We start from the raw sequence: 24,672 nt of genomic DNA, 5'->3' as shown, positions 1-24,672 counted from the left end.
AAGCCTTTACAAGCCTAGCCCCCAAAAATTGCCCAGGCACTGTATCACCCGATGTTAGTTCACAGTGTTCCTATCCAGTAGGGCAACTGGAGTGATCCCTGGGTGAACTTTCTGTTACCCATCTGCTCATCAAGATTTCTCTTGAAAAGGGCCAGTGAGGTGCTCTGCTTGACATGAATGGGAAGCTTATTCCAGAGTATGGGCAGTCTTTGGGAGATGAACCTGTCCCTCTAGCATGCTCTGTTAATTGTGGTAATGAGGTTGTGATCTCTGAAGCGTTTGGCATGGGGGATTGGGATTTCTTTAGGGCACTGTCAAGCCCCTGTCCCAGTACCCTATAAATATATTTGTTCCTCTTCAGGGAGAGAACTAGTCCCATTTGGTCCCCTGCTCACAGACAAGAACTTGTTGACCTATTCATTTCAAAATCAGGGTGCATGCCTAACAGCCCGTTTGTTTCCATTAGAGATGAGAGTCAGGAACAAGAGCAGGCTGTCATAGGGGCATTCACACCCCTGTCCTAATTTCCACCTCCCTTGTGGCTATGATATCTGCTATGGCTGCTTCCTAGGGGATACACAAATGCACACATGTTCCAAAACATGCCAAGTCTCCCTGGCTGCTTGCAGCTTATTCATCACTCCAGCCATGTAACTTGTGTTCCTATAGGTGTCAGTGCCACATTGTAATGGACCACCTCCCTACCCTCTGGATAATTGAGTAACCATAGGCCACTCACACCCACACTTCTCCACCCAGCTGCAACAGTGCCCATGGGACATCTAAAAATGTAGTCAGGGCTGCCAAGGAACAGAAGGGATTATAACCATGTTTTAGTGCTTAAAATTGGGGAAGGTGAGTAGTGGTAGGTCAAATAGCATAAAGGGTTTCCTTTTCAAGTGACTCCAGGTGAATTGTAACCACAAACTGGAACAGCTGCCGTGGTTGAACCCGTTTGTTCACAATACAAAGGTACAAAAGATAAAAATGTTGCAAATAAAAACTTCAAGAATTATACTTCATGTGTTAAGCACTTTCTTCCCATAAAATATGGGACTTCTTCAGAACAAACTGAAGTACAAGCCCAGCCACTTAAATACATATTCCCTCCAACCTTAATTACATTCCATTATCCATCATTTAATTAATGTTTTAAAGGGATACAGACTCTCATACATACTTCAAAAACTTAAAAACACAATGTATGTTTTTAACTTGCATTGTGTTTTTAAGTTTTTGAAGTATGTTCGTTTTCTACATTTGTATTGTGAATAAATGGGTTCAGCCACTGCAGCTGTTCTAGTTTGTGGTTACAAGTGTGGATATCTCAGCATTTTTTGGTCCAGGAGAATTGTGTTGAACATGTTTAAAATGTGACTACTGGCAGTTTAAGGCTAGTGCACTATTTTAATGTGTATCATTTATAATAGTTGCTTGTTTTTTAGTGTGTTTGACTTTGGCAGCAAATGTACTGGTTGGGAGAGAGAAGTGGATCGATGTGTTTTAAAGTAAGCAGTTATTTACTGAAATGTTTTTAATTTGTGTATTTTGCTGTTACTTTGTTTGTTTCTTGTTTGATTTCTCTTTCACAGATTTGGAGGTTCCAGTTTGCGTATGGGTGGTCAGTTCTTTACTGACTGGACTGGAACTTAAAACTGTTTTATTTTCCAATTTTTTATGTTTTTAACCACTGTTATGCTTTTAAGGAAAGACTTCATTCTTATGTATACTTGGATTTCTATCAGGATTAGAGATCACTACAGTAACAGTTTTGTACTTTCTTTGGAGACTGAATCAGAATTTTTATGCCAATTTAGTTTTTTTATTGTGGAAGTGTTTTGTATAGTCTTTTGTTTAATTTGATGTAGGGTAGTGTTTAGATTTGATCTGTGTTTTGTGTTTGGGTTGTTGTAGTTCTGGTTTCTACATTTTCTTTTCACTTGTTAGTGACTTCAGCTGCCCAACCATCAGCCCTCTCCAATGCTTTAAGTGCATTTGTTCCCCAGCTGTTGTAAACCATCCACTGGGCAGGCGATAGGACTGAGAGCTGGCTGGAGGGATCTGTTATCCTGCTAGGCAATACTTTTTTCATGCATTGGTCTGTTTCTTACAATCTGCCTTTCCCATAGGGTCTGTTTCTTGCAATCTTCTTTACTCTTTAGGGCAAGGCATGTTCTCATCCTGGCAGCTAGGAGGTCTAGCCAAACCCTCCCACATTGTGGCTTTCTGATTTTTTTTTTTTTTTAACGTTTTCTCATTCCACTTTTAGGAATGCATCCCTAATTGTGCACTGGCTTGACACTCATGGTCCTCTGGGAGTTGCATCATTCATGATACAGAGCTTAGAAACATTCCTGATAATCCCTAACCCCTCCCCAACATATGTATCCAGTGCGGGTCTACAACACCTTCCCTCACTATGTACATAGAAGATGCCACCATCACCAGATTGCTTAAATAAAGCAGATGTCCTCAGTATGTGCTATATGCCAGGTACCCTGTCTTCATATGTAGTGCCAGCACTACACAAATCGGAGTGCTACCCCCCACCCCGGATGAGGGTGCGAACGTCAGATGCTGATTTCCACCCTTCCATGTCAGCTCCTCCATGGCCCAGATCAGCATTAGAGAACTGGCTTATTAGGGTTACAGTCAGGTCTTTATATGTTAGAGCTGATCAGAGTTACTGTGTTTTGCTTGGGTGTACTGTTAATGCTTGAGCGAAGGGGCTTGCTGTTTTTTCTCAAATCTGATTAAGTTAATTACCTTAATGACACTGTTAACATTTAAACAGCTTTAAACAACTTGTGATAATGTGGTTAAAGTGCAAATTATTTGGTGATACAGGCATAGTATAGATAATGTATATAGTGCATACATATATATATATTTATATTATATATATATATATATATATATATATATATATATATATATATACATATATACACACACACACACACACACACAGATATATATATATATATATATATATATATATATATATATATATATATATATATATATAAAATATGTATATGGTATGATTCATGTGTGTAGTAAAAATACATACAATGTCTGATACTTTAGCTCATATATGTTTTTATTTTATTTATTTAGGTCTTTGTTTCTGTCTGTCTAGACACACACACACACACACACACACACACACACACACACACACACACACACACACACAGCTGCAGAGCCAGATCCAGCAATAGGTGACATAGGCAGTCGCCTAGGCCCCATGAAGGCTAGGGGCCCAACAGTGGGAAAAATTTTAAAAATATATATATTTAATGCAATAATGCAATATTTTATTTTATTTTTTTCAGAATTAAAATTACTATACGATGATTCCGAACTGTTGTGAGCAATGTGCATGGTTCAGTGTGCGCAGGCTCACAGCATTATATTTTTCATGGGCATAGTGGTTGGCTTGGCTTCTTCCACTCTCTTAGGAGTGGGTAGGGGCACAGTTCTACTATTGATGTTTTTTTTTCTCCCTCAGACGTCAGAATAAGCAAACACCATTAAGCAGGTGCATTGGTCTGGCTCCCCTGGTCTGATAGACTTAGTTCAGTCAGTCGCAATTGCAGACTAGCAGGTTTAACATTGTCTGTTAAACCGTGCTTTATTTGTTTTACTACTGCTAGTTGGCTGATCCTGATGCAAGTCCCTCCTGACTCACAAGTTGCGCCCTCGTAAGTGTTAAAAAAGAAGAATAGTACAGTGCCAGCATCCATCAACTGTCTGAACAGTGCATTTTATTCTTTATTTACTGGGTACATTGTTTTATTATTTTATGGTAATCTTCTGGCTACTTTATGATTTATTGTTTATGGTATTCTACTAGTTACTTAATTGCATTCATCTGTTGTACATTTTTTTGTTTTGGGAAGCTGATGTGCATCTTCATTGCATGCCAAGGAATTTATCTCATTAAATTAGACATTTCTTTGGAACCGTAAGATGCATCTGTTTGAACAAGCGCTACCAATACTTTAAGCATCCTAGAATCAAGTGTACTATGTGGTTAACATTTGGCCAATATTATGTTCAATTAAAAAAAATAAGATGTATAGTGTAAGCAGAAGTTGCACTTGCTTTAATAAGAACAGGTTCAGTCAGTCACTCTCCAGAAAATTGTAAGTAGTCGGGAGAGTAGTGAATTGTGCGGTTTGTCATTGTATGCGTGTGTTTGTTTGTGTGTGTATGTGTGTGTATGTGAATGGTCAACAGAGTGTGAATCCTGTTATTTTAGCAATTTTCTACTTTAATAAGAGCAATATTTAAAGTCTATCTCCATTTTTTGGCCTTTGTTCCGGCATTATTTTAGACGTTGTCCAGATTTCTTGCACTAAGAGGTTGAGAGGTATGAGAGCATACCTCTCCTCAGCTGTCCATGATTTTGACCCATATTTTATCTCTGTTATAATCCATCCTAAGACTGATGGCACTTGGAGAAAAGGTGATGAATTAACCTTAATAAATAACGACAATAATTTGAGTTTAATTTGAGTTGTAGGCTTCTTTTACTACAGAAAGGAGTATGTTATTTCACATTCTCTTATTTTGTCAATGTTTCAAGTTAATATTAATGTTTTAAGAGTGTCCATGATTGTCACTGATTGTCTCTGATTATTTCTGTATCTGTCCATTATTCTTTTGAGTTTTGTCCCTGATTGTTTGAGAGCTATTGTGTAGAGTAAAAACACATTGTTTTACCAATATTTGTGTAGTAGCATCACATGTGATTACTTCTTTACCATTACCAGACATTTTTGAGAGTTGGGGGAAATTATGACATAAACAAACAAACTTAAAGCAGCAAGCACCAAAGCAGTAGTTCCACGATTAGAAGAACCAGACCGTGGGATGAAGTATAAAAACTTTTTTTATTCTTGTCTTGTTTAAAAACAATATTAAATCTTTACTTTCGAAAAGAACTTTAAATTAAATCCAGAAAGACAATTGAGATCAAGCGCTTTCACTTGGCTCAAATACCAAGCTTTATCAAGATGAACTGCTTACTAAAAAGGACCATTAATATAGGGCTCTCCTCCGACGATGTGACTACAGATCATGATTGAAATTTAAAGTTATACATTTTCAAATATAAAATCATGAATTATTATTCATATTTGATCTGTCATGTTGACGTGGCTACACCTGTTTATACATTATTATATACTTCATTGATATTCACAAAGAGAAATATATGGTAAAAACGATGATGTGTTAAAATATTAAGTTAATGATCTTAATTCTTGTATTAAAAATTCAGTCCGCTGTACATATGTTGCTCTAATTCTTGGTTATATATCCCAAGTTTCTTTTTAATAAAACATACACACAATAAATATATAAATAAGTATTTTTTAAAAATATTTTCTAAAAACATTATGACATCCTATTTTTTTGTCTTGTGCAGTTGTGCTAATAGGTTGAGATATCGTATATCTCTCTTAGCTGTTGAGGTTTGGACAGAATGTCCAGATTTTTGCCCCATATTTTAGGTCTGTGTTCCTCATATCTGGCAAATCACTGAAGACATAATACTAAAAAACAATAGGAGTTTCCGTATCCTTCAGAAAATGCATGCTAACAACACAAATCCTGTTATAAGAGAGCAAATTGTCTTTATTTTTGGGGCTTTGCCCCATCCCCATTATTTTAGACTTCATCCAGACTTCTTGTGCTAAGAGGTTGAAAGGTATGCAGTAGTCAATTAATATATAGAAGGACAATAACAGTTTTTTGTACTCCTTCCAAATTCTGCCACATTACGCCAGTCAGGATAAAGGCTGTCCCTTTTAATCCCTCCTAAAGTGTTTATTTTTTATTTTTATTTATTTATTTTTTTTTTTGGAAAAAGGTGATGATGTGTTTAGTTTGTCAAATATTGTACTACAGACTATAGCCAGATAAAGCTAGTAGAGATTAAAGATGTACACACGGTCATTTTATTTTAATTATATTGCACCTACTAATGTGAATGTGTGATTTGCAGTATTCTCAGGGTCATTTTCCTTAGTTGGCAACTGTTCCATACAGTGTTTACTGTTTGCATTATTTTACTTGGTATGTATGTTTAGAATATTTTGCATAAAAATGATTGTTCAGCATTACAAGTTTACATTTTTAGCTCATGGTGTGTTTAATATGTCAAATCTTGTACAAAGAATGTGTACAGTGTTGTCACTTTGCTTCTTGGTGTATTTTGGAATGTTAAATCTTGGCACAATGTTGTGTGTTAGAACTTTAGTGCTAATTGACACTCTTGTTTAGAGTGTTAAATTTTGCAAGACTTCTGCTGCAGTGTACATATATAACCTAAATGCAGTCCTCTGCAGGCTCCTCCTCCATTTACTATTGTGAATTGAACACGGCCGTAAAATTTGGAGGTCAAAAACTTTATTTACATGTGTGAGTCACAAAAATTCCATGAGAAAACCGTGACTAGGATACACGACAAGCACTGTGTGGGTGTGCAACACTAATTGGGGAATTCAGTTTTCATGGTTATTATGCCTTACACATTCTGTCTGAAATGAACCCCTCCCCAATTTACATAGCCACTCATTAGTGCTTCCCTATAAACTATTTAACTGTGGATCCTTGGATATGCCTCTTTTTGTTCAGTGGTAAGGTAGATGCACTTCAGTGCGAGTCTCAGCTTTCAAGGAAAGTAAGGCATGCTGTTGTTTATGCTACATCTGTTTTGTAGTATCAGTTTTTTTTGTTTGGTTGGTTGGCAAATATCTACCTCTCAATGTTTTTGCTGTGTGAAACTTGAAATAAAAGTTTAATATTCGAATCTGTGTGGTCACTGTAAAAGTAAAGACTGGTTTGAACAGTGTTCATAGTAATTTGACTGAGACAGCCGTATAGTGGGATGTTGGTATTGTGAGGGCATGATGGGGGATACAACTAGGTTGTGACAGGGGTGCCCCAATCCAGTGTCCTGCCTAGATCCCGATATGACCTTGATCCAGCTCTGGTTAGCTGTAATGTGCATGTAGGGAACGTGTGTGTCTGTGTCTGTCTGCCTGCCTGACTGTTTCCAGAAATATGCAAAATTAACGCCACTGCACTCAGAAACTGTACTATACTGATGTGATTTTTTTTTGTTTCTTTTGTAATCCAGAACTTCTATCTGGCAAAGAAAGGTAAAGGTGAAGGGAAGGAGATGAAAGAAAAGAACAAAGAATCTTTATTGGAGGTAAGAGCCATTAAGTTTTTATTATTGTGTTTGTGAGGTATATGTATCTGAAGAGTCACAGCATCAACAAAATATAGTGTTTAGAATATTTGGCAATGTTTTACCACTCCAGAACATGTTCCCTTCACACTATGCATACATTTTTATTTTGTTTTTATTTACCAGGTTTTTGTCTAACTGGGTTTAGTGAAAAAAAGCTTTTTCAGCTAAGGCCCAGGGAGAAAAGTTTCAACAGATTCCAAACGTTTTTAAACATGCATTCAGTAATATACATAAACAGACATGAAGTAACCTACATTAACAATTACACATACGTTTTCTAATTAGATCACATCCATATGAAATAAAGGAAACTATTACAGTTTAAAATATACTTATCCATTTAAATGCTGAACATTGAGGATTTCAAGAGGTGTATTAGTGAATTTGTTAAATAGATGATTGATCTTCTTATTATAGGTTCGTAGGTGTTTACTAGGATAATGACCACAAGGCCCTTTTTAAGCCTAAGACCAATAAAAAACGTATCTGAACACCAGAAATAAAAAACTCACTTATTTTAATCCAAATAGCAGAGCTTTCAGGAATAATCCCTTCTGCATATAAAACACAGTTCAGATGCAGAGTTTTTAAATACAGCACATGATCCGATTGCCCAGTAAGAGCTCAGCTTGTTATACAGAGAGCCTAAATTTTAAAGACACAGCAACACATATAAAATGTACATTCAATAGCAACTTAAAAGCACAACAGATACAGGCAGTCAATAGCAACATTCATTTCAGCTTCATTTGCTTTTGTTTTAATACAGGCTTTGAACTAACGGAAGTATTTAATGCTGGTGCACAGTACGCCTGCAATTTCAAAATCCACCTGTATTCAGCTAGTTCGGTGGCATTTAGAACATCACCACCTCTTATGTTAAAACATATCCTTTGTATTACTCTTCTATTAGATTTACCTATATAGAAACTAGTGCATGTCATGTACACAGCTAAATAAACCAAACTTTGTGTTACAAGTAGCAAAGTAGTCAAATTCATAAATATGCTTTGTTTGTGGATGCTCAAAAGTAACAGAAGGATCAATGTGTTTACAAAAAAACACGATTGTAGCATAGAACAGTGCCTTCTTCTTTTAATTCTAGTGGCTTGAGCCTTCTTTTCATGTATTTCCTTATAGCATATTTTCTGTTTCAGATTAGGGCATTCCTTAAAAGTAAAACTGGGAGATGCACCTATTATTTTACCCAGTTCTGGCATAGCAGTTAGTATGTCCCAATTTCTTCATATAATATCAGTAACATCACTAGTATTAACATTATATTTCATGATGTACCTTAACTTAGTGTTGTTATGACTTTGATTAGTCTGTGGATGTTCTGATGAAAAATATGGTTTAGCTCTACCATCTCTTTCATTAGTTACATAGTTAGATACTTCATTCAAAAGACCTTCATCATAGCCTCCCATCTGAAATTCTCTGAAAAAGGAGTGGTCCAAGAACTGATCTCCAAGGGACTCCAGTTGTGACTGGCCTCTTTGTAGAGGCGGACTCCCCAGTTTTAACTTCCTAGATCCTGTCTGTGAGCCAGTTAGTTATCCATTGGGTAACATACGGAGTTTGTACCTAAACTCTTGAGTTTGTCAACAGTGCCCAAGTGGGGTATTGTGTCAAATGGTTAAGGTTAAGGTAGGCATTTTGCCTGTATCCATTGCTTTGGTGACCTTCTCAAAGAAGTCTACAAAGCTGAGTAGGCATGACCTGCCCTTGATGGAAAAAAATAACTGGGTTGGGTCCAGTGTCTGGAGGTTTACTATATCATTATTGATCATTTCCATGATAATTGTTTCCATGGCTTTGCATATAGGACTAGTGAGACTTATGGGTCTGTAGATTCCAGGGTTTGTAGATGGCCCAACTTTGTGCAGAGGAATGACTGTTGCTATTCTCCATTCATGAGGCATGAAGCCTGTTTGGAGGCTCCAGTTAAATAGCAATTCCAAAGGCCCTGATTGGTCATGTTTCATGCTGTTTAGAAAGCATCCTGGGATATTGTCTGGGCCACCCATTGATGCAGTGTTCTTGGCCTTAGAGAGAGCATTAAGGACCTATTCCCTAGTGATAGCAGGGGGAGTTATATTTGATGGTATTTCTTGAGGGAAGGTTGAGGGGGAGAGAGAGGGGTAAAGGTGGAGCTGAATTTATCAACCAGTAGGTTTGCAGTATCTTCTGGTTTAGTATACATGGCTCCATTTACAATGAACTAAGCACTTAACTGTGTTTTGCCTTTGAGGTTGCAGACATAGCTAAATAATGCCTTGTGGTTGTCCTTGGCCTGGGAGGCCAAATTTACCTCAATTTTGGCTTTGGTAGACTTTATTTGTCCTCTGAGTTGTTTGTTTAGTTTGGGAGTGCTTTTATCCTGCTGGGTGCTGCACCTCCTACGTTTTGCCATGAGTATCTTCCTTCTGTCATATAGCTTATTGATTTTTGTGATTCCCCCAGGGTGGCTGTTTTTTTTGAGTTAGTTCTGTATTTCTTCCTGGTGGGTACAGCTGCTTCTATGTAGCTGTTAACATGCTTATGTAGGGTTTCTGTGAACGGTTCTGCATAGGCAGCAGTGTACTCAAGGTTTATGGGGGATTCAGATTTTGCCAGGTTATCATTTAATAGCAGGAAGTTAGCCTTAGAGTAGTTCCCAAATATTCCAGGGTTAGCTGGGTGTCCAGGTTTTATTTTTACTTCAAGGAACACCATATTGTGGTCTGACCTTGCCAGAGAAGACATTACATTAGGGGGTGTGCAGCACTCTCCCATATTAGTGAGGACTAGATCAGTATGGTTGCACCCCTGGCTGGTGTATTGGCAATATTGTCCAGGGAGTTTTTGTTTATAAAATCCAGGAGTCTCTATGTCTGTATGTTTGGTGTCATATAGGATTCCCAGTTAATAGTGGGGTAATTAAAGCCACCCATGAATATGGTATTAGGTTGGATGGTGAGTGTTTCCAATAAGTTTAAATACATAGTATACATAGGTTTACTGGGACAAAGAGGGGGACCTATAGCATGTAAGGAAGTGATATTGGATTTTGCCTATGGTAATTTGAACATGGAGTAGCTCAAGTGCATTGTTCTGTTTGTCCAGCCCTGAGGTATATTTATTTTTGATGTAAATTGAGACACCTCCACTTTTATCCCCTGTCTGTCTAGTAACTGGTCTAAATATGTAGAAGGCGTTATAACCTTGCACTGTCTGTGTGCTCTCTGCGGCTTTAAACCATGTCTCAGTGACCGCACAGACAGCATTCTCCAAGGAGAGCTTCTAGGGAGTGGACATTTTATTTAGACTCCTAACATTGAGCAGTAATTCCTTTAGATTTTCTTGGTTTTAATTTGCTATATTGGATTAGAAATTCAGAGAAATAGAAGCAAGGGAAGGAACTCAGTAGGGTAAAAAAATATTAATGTAGTAGTTAAGAGGTTGGGTATTAAGTAGGTTCAGAGATAATTGTATATGGTTATCATAAGGTCTATATTACATGTATAGAGATGGGGTGGTAATCAGTGTCGCAAAACTATGTATATGACGGGGAGATGCTAGTAAATCTATTCTGGTACACGTGAAGAATGGTTGTGATGCATAGGATTCTGAGTGAAGAGAAATGGTTTGATGATATGGCAAACTTATGATTAGTGACATTTACCCTGGAAGTCTACAGACACAGATCCCTTGATTTGCTATAGGGTTGCCACCTTTTCAAATGCCCAAAGTGGGACATTTTTTTGTAGAAATGTCAGATTTTGTGGGACAAAACATACCCCTGACCAGTACAAAGGATAAAACTTCACTTTTTTGCCAAAATAAATGCTTATTCTTGTATCACTTGAGTTGCTTATGCCATTTCATGTAACATTTAGGTGTTTCAGATAAAAAAAATAACTGTTTTATCCAACTATTAAAGAAAACTTAGGAAATATTTTTGTCCTAAAATCTCAGAACATTTGCCATTTTTTTAAATTTTTTTCACAGGACACAACTGCCCAAAGAGGGACTGTCCCTCGCTAAGTGGGACGGGTGGTAACCCTAATTTGCTAGGTAAAGTTTTAGTTGTGTTTGAAATGAATTTGCTTTCTGAATGGATTTCAATGGTAGTGGGATGTGGCTCCATAGCTTAGTTTCCCTATTTGTAGATAGAAAGTCACCTACATTATTAGATAACTTGGTTATAGTGATCAGTGTTCTTTTCTCTAAGAGTGTTAAATTCTATTGGGGGGAATTGTGCTGCATTAAGTTAAGGGCTGAGCAATTTCCTGGCTTTTAGAAAAATCTGTGTGTTGGAGTTAGCTGAGGAAAGAACTGTATGATGTGGTAGTTCTAACCTGTTTAATTCTCTGGGTGGTGTTTTGTGTTGTATTGTTATAGTTTACAGCAAATGTGGATATTTTATGATAACATTGCTCAAGTTTGGACAGTTGTGAGACTTAAAGGTTGGTGAAGATTGGGGCAGCATAGAGGAGAGATGGCAGTAAGAAAGGAGAGGCTATACGTCTTCTGCAGTGTCAGCGAGGTCGGTTTTTAGTCTGTATTACTAACCCTAGTTTTTAATGATTGTTTAAACCACATTTTATACATGGTGGTTAATTTCATCTGTATGTCTGTGATGACACTCATATTCCATACTCTTTAATGAACTTTTTTGACAAGTGCCTTTCCCATGGTCATACTTCTGCAAAGTATTTCAGTGTCTTTTTGTATCTCTTACATACCCTGATCTTGGTCGTATGGCCTAATTCTTACTGTGTTTAATTCAGTACATGCTTTAGTTTAGTTAGCCTCTTCTGGACCATAACCAATTTTTTTGTTTTTTAATGCTAAAACTTAAATTTCCAAGACTAGACTCGTTACTGCAGACAAGGTCTTACCAGTGATATCTTTAATCTTATATACCTTATTTAATAACCCATCATCATATGTTTCTCCCTCTCTCTCTCTCGTATTCTCTTTTAATGTCTTTCTCTCATATCCTAAATCATTTTAGGTCTGGTCATCAGGGGCCAGGAAATAATATGAGGCATATGAGGGTAGTTGTCATTTGTGTAAAAAGACTGAGATTTTGGCATGTCCCAGAATTCCCCTTACTGAGCGGTAGAATAATTTCAGTATTGTTATAGTCATAAGTGTGGCTTTGTTGATGCCCTCCATAGCCTGAGTGCTCTGCATGCATCATATTATTTTGATTTGTGTATATTGTGATATATAGTTGTGGCCCAGATGCCAGCTCTTTGCCAGTGCTGTAGTATGTTCTACACATCACTCCACTCCTCAATTTTCTTCCACTTTATCTCATTCTTGTCCTGCTACTACTACAACTTCACTTACAGCATATGCTGGAACAGTGTTGCTCAGCTAACCTGCTTGTTTTCAGAAGACACTGTAGTGTGGCAAAAGACACAGTGCAAATTGTTTGTTGTACATCTCTGGGCTATATTATATTGTCCCATTGGATGTAACTAAACAGCAGACTGTACCCTGCAGAAGTCCAAAGATTCTTTCTACAGTTTTTCTTATTAAAGCATAGGCTGATTCTTATGACAATTCTGCTATTATCTGAGAATGTGAATGGATGTTATTGCCATGTTTCAAGGTCATATCTGGCATTGTCTGCAGCACACAAGGCACGTTATATATGTGTCCTGCTCCAAGCATCCATGATAGCTGTGTGTGTAGTCCTTTTTGTCTCCTATGTGCATGCACATGCAGACGTTGGGAAGTCTCCCTACAGGAGCCAGCAGTGTGGACTAGACAAGTACAAAGTGTGTGTATCATATCAACTGCCCAAGTGGTGCATGGACACATTGTAAGTAATGCCCTGGGCTTTACAGGCCACTGGGCAATTTAAGGAGTGATAGTCCTTCATTTTATGTATTTCTGTTCCTCTGTACCACATGGGAATTTGTGGCACTCAACACCCCAAGAAAATGTGTTTTGCAGAATGCATATATAGTGTTCTGTCATCTAGTGTGCTTGAGATCCATTATGGCCCGTCACACATTGTAGCATGATGTAGTGGAATTGCGCAAGTACTCACAAGACAGAAATGTTCCCCGTAAGTCATGGAAGGACCCTATAGCTAGTATAGTCAATGCTACACATACCTTTGTATCTACAGGCAGGCAGCAAGCTGTAATATGGCAAAGACAAATCTCTCCCTTATTGCCCGTCTTCCTAAGAGTTCCCCAAGGCTTCATCTTGGGTCCATTGCTTTTCACTCTATTTACAAATCAACTCTCAGCCAACATTCCTAAAGCCTTAATAGTGCAATATGCAGATGGTACTACCATAATGTGCACTGTCAAGTCACTAGACATCCTCCTCTCCCAAAAACAAGAATGCTTTTCCCTAGCTGAAACTTGGATCACCAATCAAAACCTCATTCTTAACCCAGCTAAAACAAAACTACTCTTCCTTAGCTCCCACAGATCTATACTCCCCCTCAGATAGCTTCATAATCTCCTCAAATAACAATACCACCATTACCCCACCAATCACACCAAAGTGCTAGGCATGGAAATTAACAACCAACTTAGATTTGACCTACACATTTCCCTAACCATAAAAAAAGTTCATAAAAAACTTGGTGCACTCTATCGAAACAAACAATTTCTCTCTAACCACTCCAAAATAACAGTAGCCAAAACACACCTATTATCTATCTTACTCTATGCCTCCCCTATTCTTACTAATCTCCGCAAAACTGACCTAAACAAACTCGACAGTTGTTATAACAAGATAGCTAGATTTGCTTCTGGTTCATCCTTTAGAACACATCACTGAATGCCTCAAAACACTAAACTGGTTAGAACTCCCCCGTAGTACTCCAATTCAATCAACTGTCACTGGCTCACAAATTACTACATCACTCAAACAACACTCCAGCTCTACAACAACTACTTCAACCGTACAGCTCTACAACAACTACTTCAACCGTACACCACTAGAACCCTAAGATCTACCACCCAAAACCTCCTTAAGATTACCAAATTTAACAATGAGGTAGGAAAATCCATCTACAGCCACTATATTTCTAAAATTTGGAACTCCCTTCCTGCCCATATAACCAGCAACAACTCCTCAACCCAATTCAAAAAAACTACTTAAAACTCACTTCATGAATAACAGACTATGCTCCTGTCTCACCCCTGGCTGGCTTAGCTACAGACCTATCTTGTATACAAAGCAAGTAGTAATGCCTTATATCTAGACTGTTGCACAAATTGTACTTTCAGCCTCCCTCATGAGGACAGAACTGTATCTCATGAATGTTTTCCATTGTACTGCCTTCCATTTTGCTCTACCATGTCTCATATGATTGTCTTATGCTAACATCTGTGTAACCTGACTATTACTAGCATTTAATTTACTAACTCTATTATCTGTTAACTATAAAATTTTATCTCTTGGAGCTTTTCTCCCCGGGCCTCTGCTGAAAATGGACTAATGTCCAGTCCAGTTGGACTTTCCAGGTTAACAAACGTAAAATAAAATAAATAAAATAATCGGCATACCACTCATATCCTTTGATTCTGTTCATGGATGGCCTAGTTTGACTAGATCCTGCAGTGTGTAGCAACTCTGAAGTCATCAGTTATCTACTGGTCTGTCATGTTGATATGTGAGCCATTGCCTATATAACCCTCACTGGCACAGATGCCTGCAACAACAAAGTGACCAGCGCTGACTTTGATGGAGGCTAGCAACACAGACTTGAGCTGTTGCTGCTACTTTGCCTAACATGGCTGTGCTAATATACTGTGATTTATAGAGTTCAAACTGGGTGCAGTTAAGCAGCAGCACTGTTTGATTGGTGTATGAATCACTCTACCATCTCTGTTTCTTGCATTTGTATGTGACAGGTTATTCATTTGCATGGGTTTTCTGTTTTGCATTTCATTATGTGCTCTTCTGCATGCACTGCATATCGCACAGTTACAACTATTGCACTTTCCTGTAGCCACTTTCTTTGGATCACCCACACCATAAGCATAGCTACCATCCTTGCTCTTTTACACTGTGCATTCTGTAGCCTCTGTGCGAGTCTCAACCATCATTGTGTACAAAACGCATCAGGATACATGTGAAGAAACAAGAAGTACAAATGAGACTAAAATCCCTGGAGCTGGGAAAACTATTACCCTTTTAATTTTTTACATGGTTTTTGTGGTGTATACTACCTCATAATTATTTTTACTGTTCCTCCCTCCTATTAAGTTTCCTTCTTCTGTGAACCTAAACTGCAGCATTGATACATTTTAGCTTCAACATTAGATGGCTTAACTGTTTTATGAAGCGTCTTTTGTAATGTCAGATGCAGAAACACTAAATGTAGGGTGTATCATAGTTTTATTGCATCTTATACTGTTACCCTTGACTGGTCTGTAAAGTAATGTTGTTCAGGCATTTTAATAAAATAATTAGGGCTCTTGTGTGTTTTCTGGTCTTTTCCATACAGCACTTAATCACCTCATGTATATAAAATCTGTACATATGGCATTTACATTACAGACTGTCTAGATGCTGTTGTGTGAAGCATTCCCATCCCTGACACCCACATATTGTCCCCAGCAGCATCACAGGTGTGTGTGTGTGTAAGTATGTATGTACGTGTGTGTGTGTGTGTGTGTGTGTGTGTGTGTGTGTGTGTGTGTGTGTGTGTGTGTGTGTGTGTGCGCGTATGTTTGTGTATCTTTATCACCCAAATAGGGACGTCTGGCAACCCTGACTGTGTGCCTTGTACACAAACTTGACTCCAGCCTGATTCAGAAACCTAAATCACTCCAGAGTCAGGCCACACACGCATGCACACACACACACACACACACACACACACACACACACACACACACAGACACGCACACAGACACGCACACAGACACACACACACTTCACGCATAGCAGTAGCATGGAAGGATCACACAAAAAGTTGTTGCTAACAGTGATATTGTCTAATGTCTAATCAGGTACCCCAAAAGCCTCAAAACTGTGATGAAACAAGAGATGCACTGCACATACATTCATAGATAGGCACTAGGCTATCTTCCCGAAGGCATTTATAAACCTAGCTGGAATGTGTTGGCTTTCGCTGCCCCCTTAGATTAGTTTCCTGTGCCTCTGTCCAGCAGGGCCATTGAAATGATCCCTGGGGTAAACTTTGTTTTCCATCCACTCATCAAGGTTTCTGTTGAAGAGGGTAAGCGAGGAGCTCTGCCTAATGTAGACTGGAATCTTGTTCCAGAGCATGGGAAGTCTCTGGGACAGGAATCTATCCCTCCAGTACGTCCTATTTATTGTTGTGGTGAGGTTTAGATCCCTGGAGCATGTGGCTCGAGGGGATATGGTTTTCTTTAGGTGGAGCATGTCCATCAATTCTGGGTTGGACATGGCCTTGTATGTCAGGTAAAGATCACCTCTGAGTAGGCGGTATGCAACCGAGTACAGCTGGAGTTTCTTCAGTCGAGCTGCATAGGGCATCTGCTTAAAGCCAGTGATCCTCTTGGTGAGGTACTTCTGTGTTCTTTCCAGTTGTTGCAGGTGTCTTGTAAGGTACATCCCAAATGGGGCATTGTACTCTATGATGGGTCTGATGAGTGATGCATAGAGAGGCCCAATGACCTCTTTCGATCCGGATGCAAACCCTTTTGTGGTTAGGTAGGCCACATAGAAGGATTTTCTAACCACTTTGGCAATGTGATTATCAAAGGAGAGGTTACTATCTACTTGTGTTCCCAGATCCCTTATTACATCTTCCGTATTTAGGGGGCTACCACCTATGTGGTAGTTTGTGGGTACTATGGGATGACTATGCACGTTTTGGCATTTAGCTTGAGGCCATGGTTTTGACACCAGGTATCTGTCTCAGTGAGACCCTTTTGGAGGGTGTCTGTGTCAGCCAGAGAGTCAATTATAGCCTGAATTTGCAGTCGTCTGTGACCTTAGTCAGCCATAGTCCTCCTGTGCTTGCCTGTACCTCTGAGAAGTATATGCCAAACAGGAGGGGTCCTAGGACTGAGCCCCGGGGAATGCCACTTGTAACCGGTTTAGAGTCAGACCTAGCTCCCGCAACTCTTACCATGTGGGCTCTGTCCGTGAGCCAGTTGGTAATCCATCTCATGACATAGGGGTTTATGTTCAGGCTGATGAGCTTGTCTATAATACCGGAGTGTGGAATGGTGGTGAAGGCCTTTGCAAGGTGTATGTAGGCTGTGTGGACCACCTTTCCCTCATCTATATCCTTGGTAACTGTCTCAAAGAAATCCACCAGGTTTAGGAGGCATGATCTGCCCTTAACAAAGCCGAACTGGGTAGGGTCCAGTGTTTGGAGGTTTCCAATGTCTGTTAATGAGATCTATGATGATGCGCTCCATAGCTTTGCAGACCAAGCTAGTCAGGCTTATAGGGCGATAGTTCCTGGGGTCCGTTGTGGCTCCACCTTTGTGGAGTGGAATAACCGCTGCTGTGTGCCACTCTGTGGGCACGTAGCCTGTGGAGAGGCTGAGTTTAAACAGTGTGTTTAGGTGAGGGGTTAGTTCATCTTTGAGCTCGTGTAGGACGCAGCCTGGGATACCATCCGGTCCCATTGATGCTGTGTTTTTGGCTTTGGAGAGGGCTGTTTTAACCTGAGTGTCTGTGATTTCAGGGGCACTACATTCTTCTGCTATAGTTATGGGCCCTCTTGGGGGTGAGAGGGGGTGACGGTTGCACTGAACCTGTCTGCCAGGATGTTGGCTATATTGGTTGGTTCAGTGCATTTTGTGCCATTCTGCACTAACTCCGAGCAGATCTGAGAATTGCCACTTAGATTCTTGACATAGCTAAAGAATGCCTTGTGGTTATCTTTGGAGTTCATGGCAATTTTTCTTTCAAAGCTAGCCTTGGATGATTTTATGAGGGGAACGTAGTTTCTTGCTGTTACTGATCAGGGATGTCTTCCCTTCTGGGGATTTTACTCTTTTCTGTACTAGTTTTCTCCTCCTATTGTATAGCTTGTTTATGGCAGGGGTCCACTAGACTGGTTTCCTTTTATTGTAGGAGTGAGTCTTGGTTTTGTTTGGGATAGCATGATCCATGCATTCTTGTAGGTGCCCATAGAGTGCATTAGTAAAGGATTCTGCAGCTTGGACAGCGTTATCCTTTAGCATGGGGGCTTTGAAACTTCCCACCTCGGTCTTAAGTAATGTGAAGTTTGCTTCTGAAAAGTTTTTCATGGTGGTTTCTTTGACCGGGGGTGGTGGCGGAATGTGGATATCCAGAGTAATTAGTTTATGGTCAGATCTAAGCTACGAGGGGTTGACCTCTGGTGTGGGAGACTGGTCACCCATGTTGGTGATCACCAGGTCCAATATGTTGTCACCTCTGGTGGGGGTGTTGACCAGTTGATCCAGGGCATTTGAGTTTATAAATTCTAGGAAATGTTGGGCAAGGGAGTTTGTATTTGAGTAGTTCTCCCAGTTAATGTTTGGGTAATTGAAATCACCCAATACCAGGGTGTTTGGTAGGACCTTTATGTTTCCCAGTGTTTCCAGGAATGTGGAGTGGGGGTCCTGGGACATGATGGGTGATCTGTAGCAAGCTATAATTTGAATAGCAGTTTTGCTCATTGTTAGTTGCACGTGGATGATCTCTGAAGCATTGTGCTGTTCCACTAACCTGGAGGTGTGGGTATCCTTGATGAATATGGATACTCCCCTGCCTTTTGTATTTTGGTCCAGGTTTTGTGGCCGAAATGTATGGTATGAGTTGTAGCCAGGTAGTGCTGGGATGCTCCCTGGAACCATAAACCAGGTTTCTGTTACTGCACATGTATTGATTTTCTCCATACTGAGGAGTGCCTCGGGTGCATGCATTTTGAGGTTTAGACTTCTGGCATTGAGTAGCATTACCCTCAGTTTTTTGTTACTTGTGCTATTTACGGTGGTGGGTTTGTCTTTTGAGCCTTGCCTAAAAAAGGCACTATGGGGGTGGCAAGAGCCTTGGCCAGTATTCAAAAGCATAAAGGTGACAGGTTCAAGCCATTTCTAGCGAAGCAGCTTGGCTTGTCGAGCATGTCATCCCAGGCTGACAGGCATGGTCCAAAGAGGGTAATTGCCCTCAGACATAGTTGATGAGTATGGGGGAGGGGCGGTGAGAAAAGGGAAAATGGCTAGGGCTTTAAAAAGAAACCTCCCTTACACAGAAACACAAATGATTGAGCCACCAGGATGCCTGTAGGATTCACAACCAGCCTTGGCAATGGTCAGTATACCCAGCATGGATGTGGGGCGCTGGTAGCCGGGTCGATATGATGAGGTCTGAAGGGACCAGAAAAAAATCTGAATGCTGCAGAAGTTGACAGGACAAGCAAAATAACTTTCCATACTCTGTTGCCTCAGCCATCTGCCTGCATCCTATGCATGTCCCCCAATATCTACACTTTACATCAGCAGCATGTGTATATCTGACAAAAACAGATAAGAAATCTAATGCATCCTATATGTGTAGTATAGGATGATAGTGTACAGCCCATCACCATGGGTAAGGTATACCCCTGAGGCTGAAATGTATACCTAACATCATATTTCTGTGCTAGACTCCATGTAAATGTCCTATGCTGCCCTGTGGATGTCTAACTTTGCATGGACATCCTCCTTGGCATGACAAACAGTACAGATGGCTGCAAGCATTGTTACTTCCCAAACACATTATCAGAATAATGTGGTTCAGCAAGTATTACTACCAACACACAGGGAAAACTGGGTCATACAGGTGAAATCCATGAACAGTAATAATGAACAGGATGTGACACCCGTGCCCTGGCCAAGCAATCAAGGAGCCTCAATCCTCACCACTAACACCAGTGAGGGGCGTCTCATATAGGAGGAAAGGATAACAAATAGCACACAGTAAAGTGCAATTTCCCTTAAGAGCACACAGAGATCACAGTCAGTCTGGGGCTGGTCACTCCCTTGCTCTCTGGGTCCCCAATAAGACTCCCCACTGGCACAGCTATAGGGTCCAGATCTCAGCCAGCCGGGCAAGCTAAAACCTCCAGCACCCTCTCTGTCCAACCAGTGCTTCATGTCCCTGCCCAAGTAGCTGACACACACACACACTTTGAGATAAGTTTATACAACCACACAGACACTCCTGGGAAAGGCTGGCACAGACTCTCCAGCTGTGCCCCTTTAACCCAGACTATATGGTAGAAATCACTGCCACCACCCAGCTAATATTTATCAGCTACTTAGAGGCCCTTAAAAGAGTGTCTAATTATTACTGTGCAGTATTATTATCCAATTGGTAGTATAGCCCATGGCTAAAGCTATTGGAGTGGCTTTGTACAATTTTACCAAAGACATACAAGTACTCTAAAGAGCTTAAATTATCTCTACAAAAACAGCCACAGTTAAAAGGGTTTAAAAAATATTTAATAACAAATAGTCAAAACACAAGACAATACTTTTTATTACACAGTGCTAGTCAAGAGTTCAGAGATCACAGAGAAATACTTAAAATAATTCAGTAGTACAGTTCTGATATCACAGAAACACAGTCTAATCCTTTCTAGTTTCTAGCTATTTCTAAGAGAAAACACAAATCTAAGATAAACTTGCATATAGAGCAAGACAGTGCTGGTGAGTTGGATGGTCAAGACAAAAATGTTTAATGCCCTCTGATTCTGTTTTTAAAATCGCATTCCTGTTTCACATTACATCATTCTTCACACTTCCCTGGGTTCCCAGGCTAACAGAAAATACATTTACATTCTTCACCTCTGGGAAGAAACCCGAGCAATAAAGGATATTTATGCATGCAAATTCTGGCCATTAAATCTGGCCTTAAAACAATAGCAATAATTCCTTCATCTAGACCGTCTGGAGCCGTGTTTACATCAAAGGGTCACAACATGCTTTACTTGGTAAGCAGAGTGCACTGTTGTTAAATTTTTTTCCAGTTCCATATGTAACACTATTTTTACAATTTAAGACAACAAGCCTGTGCTTTACATTAATATTTACAAATGACAGAATTATCTATAAAATTCTATCTAGCTAGGCTGGCAGCCTTCACACAGGGCAAGACTGGACATGCATTTTGACGCTGTAAGCATTTATGCGTGTATATGTGTGTGTGTGTGTGTGTGTGTGTGTGTGTGTGTGTCTGTTTGTGTACATGTGTCGAGCCTCTTCACCCACCCCCTATAAAAATACTAAGGGAAACATTACACTGTCCTGGTCTCTAGGACATAAAACCCGCCTTTGCTTGGCACTGACAAGCATCACATTTATATGTATAGCAGAGAGACTTTGGAGTGATTAAGAATCATTTGTCTGCATTTTCTTGCTGCCTTTAGCTAATTCTACCTAAAACACCGATTTTCTTGTTGCCTTTAGCTAATTCCGCCTAAAACAACAATTTTCTAGAGTTTCTGTGATTTAAAAAGCTTGTTTCAGCTACATATTGTACTTATTTTACTGCCTGCATTTTAACAAAGTCGTTTTTGTGTTTAAATTACCTGTTTAAAATGTTGTAGGCTACACATTCAAGTGTGATAGCCATTTCTGTGCATTTAAAGTGTTTTTTTGATTGTATCTGCTTTATTTTCTGATTTTTTTTCCTTAGGAATTTATTATATTATTTAACTGATTTATATGTAAATGTTAATTTAACATTTTATTTAATTTGTAAATGTAATTAATTTAACCAGTAGTTTTTAATTTGACTTTAAAGTCAATATTGTTTAATATTGTAAGTATTAATATTATTGTAAATTAACATTAATAATGTTATATGAATTTCAAATGCAAATGTTTTAAACATCTAAAGTGCAATGAAAAAGTATTTGCCCCTTCCTGATTTCTTATTTCTTTGATTGTTTGTCACACTTAAATGTTTCAGATCATCAAACAAATTTAAATATTAGACAAAGATAATCCAAGTAAACACAAAATGCAGTTTTTAAGTGTGATTTTATTTATTAAGGACAAAAACTATCCAAACCTACATGGTCCTATGTGAAAAAGTAATTGCCCCCTTTTTAAATCATGAACTGTGGTTATTCACATTTTTGGAAAAGCTGAGTTCAATTTCACTAGCCACACCCAGGACTTATACTGCCAGACCTGTTGAATCAAGAGATCACTTAAATAGAACCTGTCAGACAAGTGAAGTATGCCAAAAGATCCCAAAAAGAAAGACATCATGCCGTGATCTAAAGAAATTCTGGAACAGATGAGAAACAAATCAATTGACATCTGTTAGTCTGGAAAAGGTTACAAAGCCATTTCTAAAGCTTTTGGACTCCAGCAAATCACAGTGAGAGTCATTATCTACAAATGGAGAAAACATGGAACAGTGGTGAACCTTCCCAGGAGTGGCCAGCCTACAAATATTACCACAAGAGCGCAGCTACGACTTATCCAAGAGTTCACAAAAGAACCCAGAGCAACATCTAGAGAACTACAGGCCTCACTTGCCTCAGTTAAGGTCAGTGTTCATGACTCAACCATAAGAAGGAGACTGGGCAAAAATGGCACGCATGGCAGAGTTCAAAAGCGAAAACCACTGCTGATCAAAAAAAACATAATAGCTCATCTTAATTTTGCCAAAAAACATCTGTTCCCCAAGACTTTTGGGAAAATATTTTGTGGACTGACGAAACAAAAGTTGAACTTTTTGGGAGGTATGCATCCCATTACATCTGGCATAAAAGTAACACAGCATTTCAGAAAAAGAATATCATGCCAACAGTCAAATATGGTGATAGTGTGATGGTCTGAGGCTGCTTTGTTGTTTTTGGACCTGGACGACTTGCTGTGATTGATGGAACCATGAATTCTGCTCTCTAGCAAAAAATCCTCAAGGAGAATGTCCGGCCATCAGTTTGTGACCTCAAGCTGAAGGACACTTAGGTTCTGCAGCAGGACAATGATCAAAACACACCAGTAAGTCCACCTCTGAATGGCTTAAGACAGAATGAAGGTTTTGGAGTGGCCTAGTCAAAGTCCAGACTTGAATCCAATTTAGATGCTGTGGCATGACCTTGAAAAGGCGGTTTATTCTCAGAAACCCTCCAACATGGCTGAATTAAAACAATTCTGCAAAGAAGAGTGGGCCAAAATTCCTCAACAATGATGTTAAAGACTTCTTGCCAGTTATCACAAATGCTTGATTGCTAAGGATGGCACAACCAGTTATTAGGTTTAGGGGCCAATTACTTTTTCACATAGGGCCATGTAGGTTTGGATAGTTTTTTTTCCTTAATAAATAAAATAATCACTTAAAAACTGCATTTTGTGTTTACTTGGGTCAACTTTATCTAAAATTTATATTTAGAACACACAGACAAACCAGTAAAAAGTTAAAACTGAATGTAACTGGATAAAAAGTGCTGCAGGCTCCAAAATACTCCCAAATAAACAATTTATTAAGTAAGCACTTTTGTCTTACTACATTGAGTAAAGCTTCATCAGACAAGTGAGACACTTCAAGTCCCTTGCCCTTTGATAGCTTTTATTAGATTTTTAATGTTTGACAACAGGGGGAACTCATTTACTCATACTTCATACACTTTTACTTGAATTAGGTTGCTGTATAAGATCCCTTTACCTGAATGTATATGTTAACTATATGCTTTATTTACTGAATGTGCTTTTTTACTGAATGTTCTTTATTTGTATTTTTATATTTAATGTTTATCAAATAATATGTAGCCCATTAATGTATATATACATTTTTTATGTGCTGCTCTTTAATGCTCATTTAATTGATTTAAACATGTGGTCATGTTGGTTATATAAGGGCTGGGTCTTGAAGTGTCTCACTTGTCTGATGTAGTTTTACTCAATGTAGTAAGATGAAAGCGCTTACTTAATAAATCGTTTCTTTGTGGAGTATTTTGGAGCTTGCAGCGTTTTTTATCTGGTTACATAAAATTTATATTTGTTTGATGATCTGAAACATTTAAATGTGACAAACATGAAAAGAAATAAATCAGGAAGGGGAAAATACTTTTTCATTGCACTGTATGTGTGTAAATACATACACACACACACACACACACATATATATATATATATATATATATATATATATATAGGAGCGCTACAGAATCCTGAAAGTTCTAAAACCTGAAAACTCAAAATCCTGAAAAAACACAGGATACCAAAACTTAACTATATTCCAGCACAAGTACATACAGAAACAAATAAAACACAAACCATATTACTCTTCTCCAAGTATAAGAAGAGGGGCAAGCCCCCCTGCTCCCCCCACCCGCTCCCCCTGCTACTTAAATATAGCAACTCCAAGATTGCACGTAGTGTACTGAAGTGCAATCTCAGAGTTGTTGTATTTAAGTAGCAGGGGGTGTGGGGGGGCACAGCCCCCCCGCATGGGGGGTGCAA

At 39.1% G+C, this 24,672-nt stretch overlaps 1 protein-coding gene across 2 annotated transcripts in view; it reads left to right on the top strand.

The window, feature by feature from the left end:
* LOC122796236 (amyloid beta precursor protein binding family B member 1 interacting protein) overlaps positions 1-24,672 on the top strand; it is a 1,476,726-nt gene that overhangs the window by 1,151,832 nt on the left and 300,222 nt on the right. For both annotated transcript variants that reach the window (XM_044064553.1, XM_044064552.1), the window contains one exon: positions 7,154-7,228. In XM_044064553.1, the coding sequence (XP_043920488.1) occupies positions 7,154-7,228 (75 nt within the window). The remainder of the gene's footprint in view (positions 1-7,153; positions 7,229-24,672) is intronic.

This window comes from Protopterus annectens, chromosome 3.part0 (genome assembly GCF_019279795.1).
Source record: "Protopterus annectens isolate FY-2018-M chromosome 3.part0, PAN1.0, whole genome shotgun sequence".
Lineage (NCBI taxonomy): Eukaryota > Metazoa > Chordata > Ceratodontiformes > Protopteridae > Protopterus > Protopterus annectens.
This window is presented reverse-complemented; position numbering and strand designations above follow the sequence as displayed.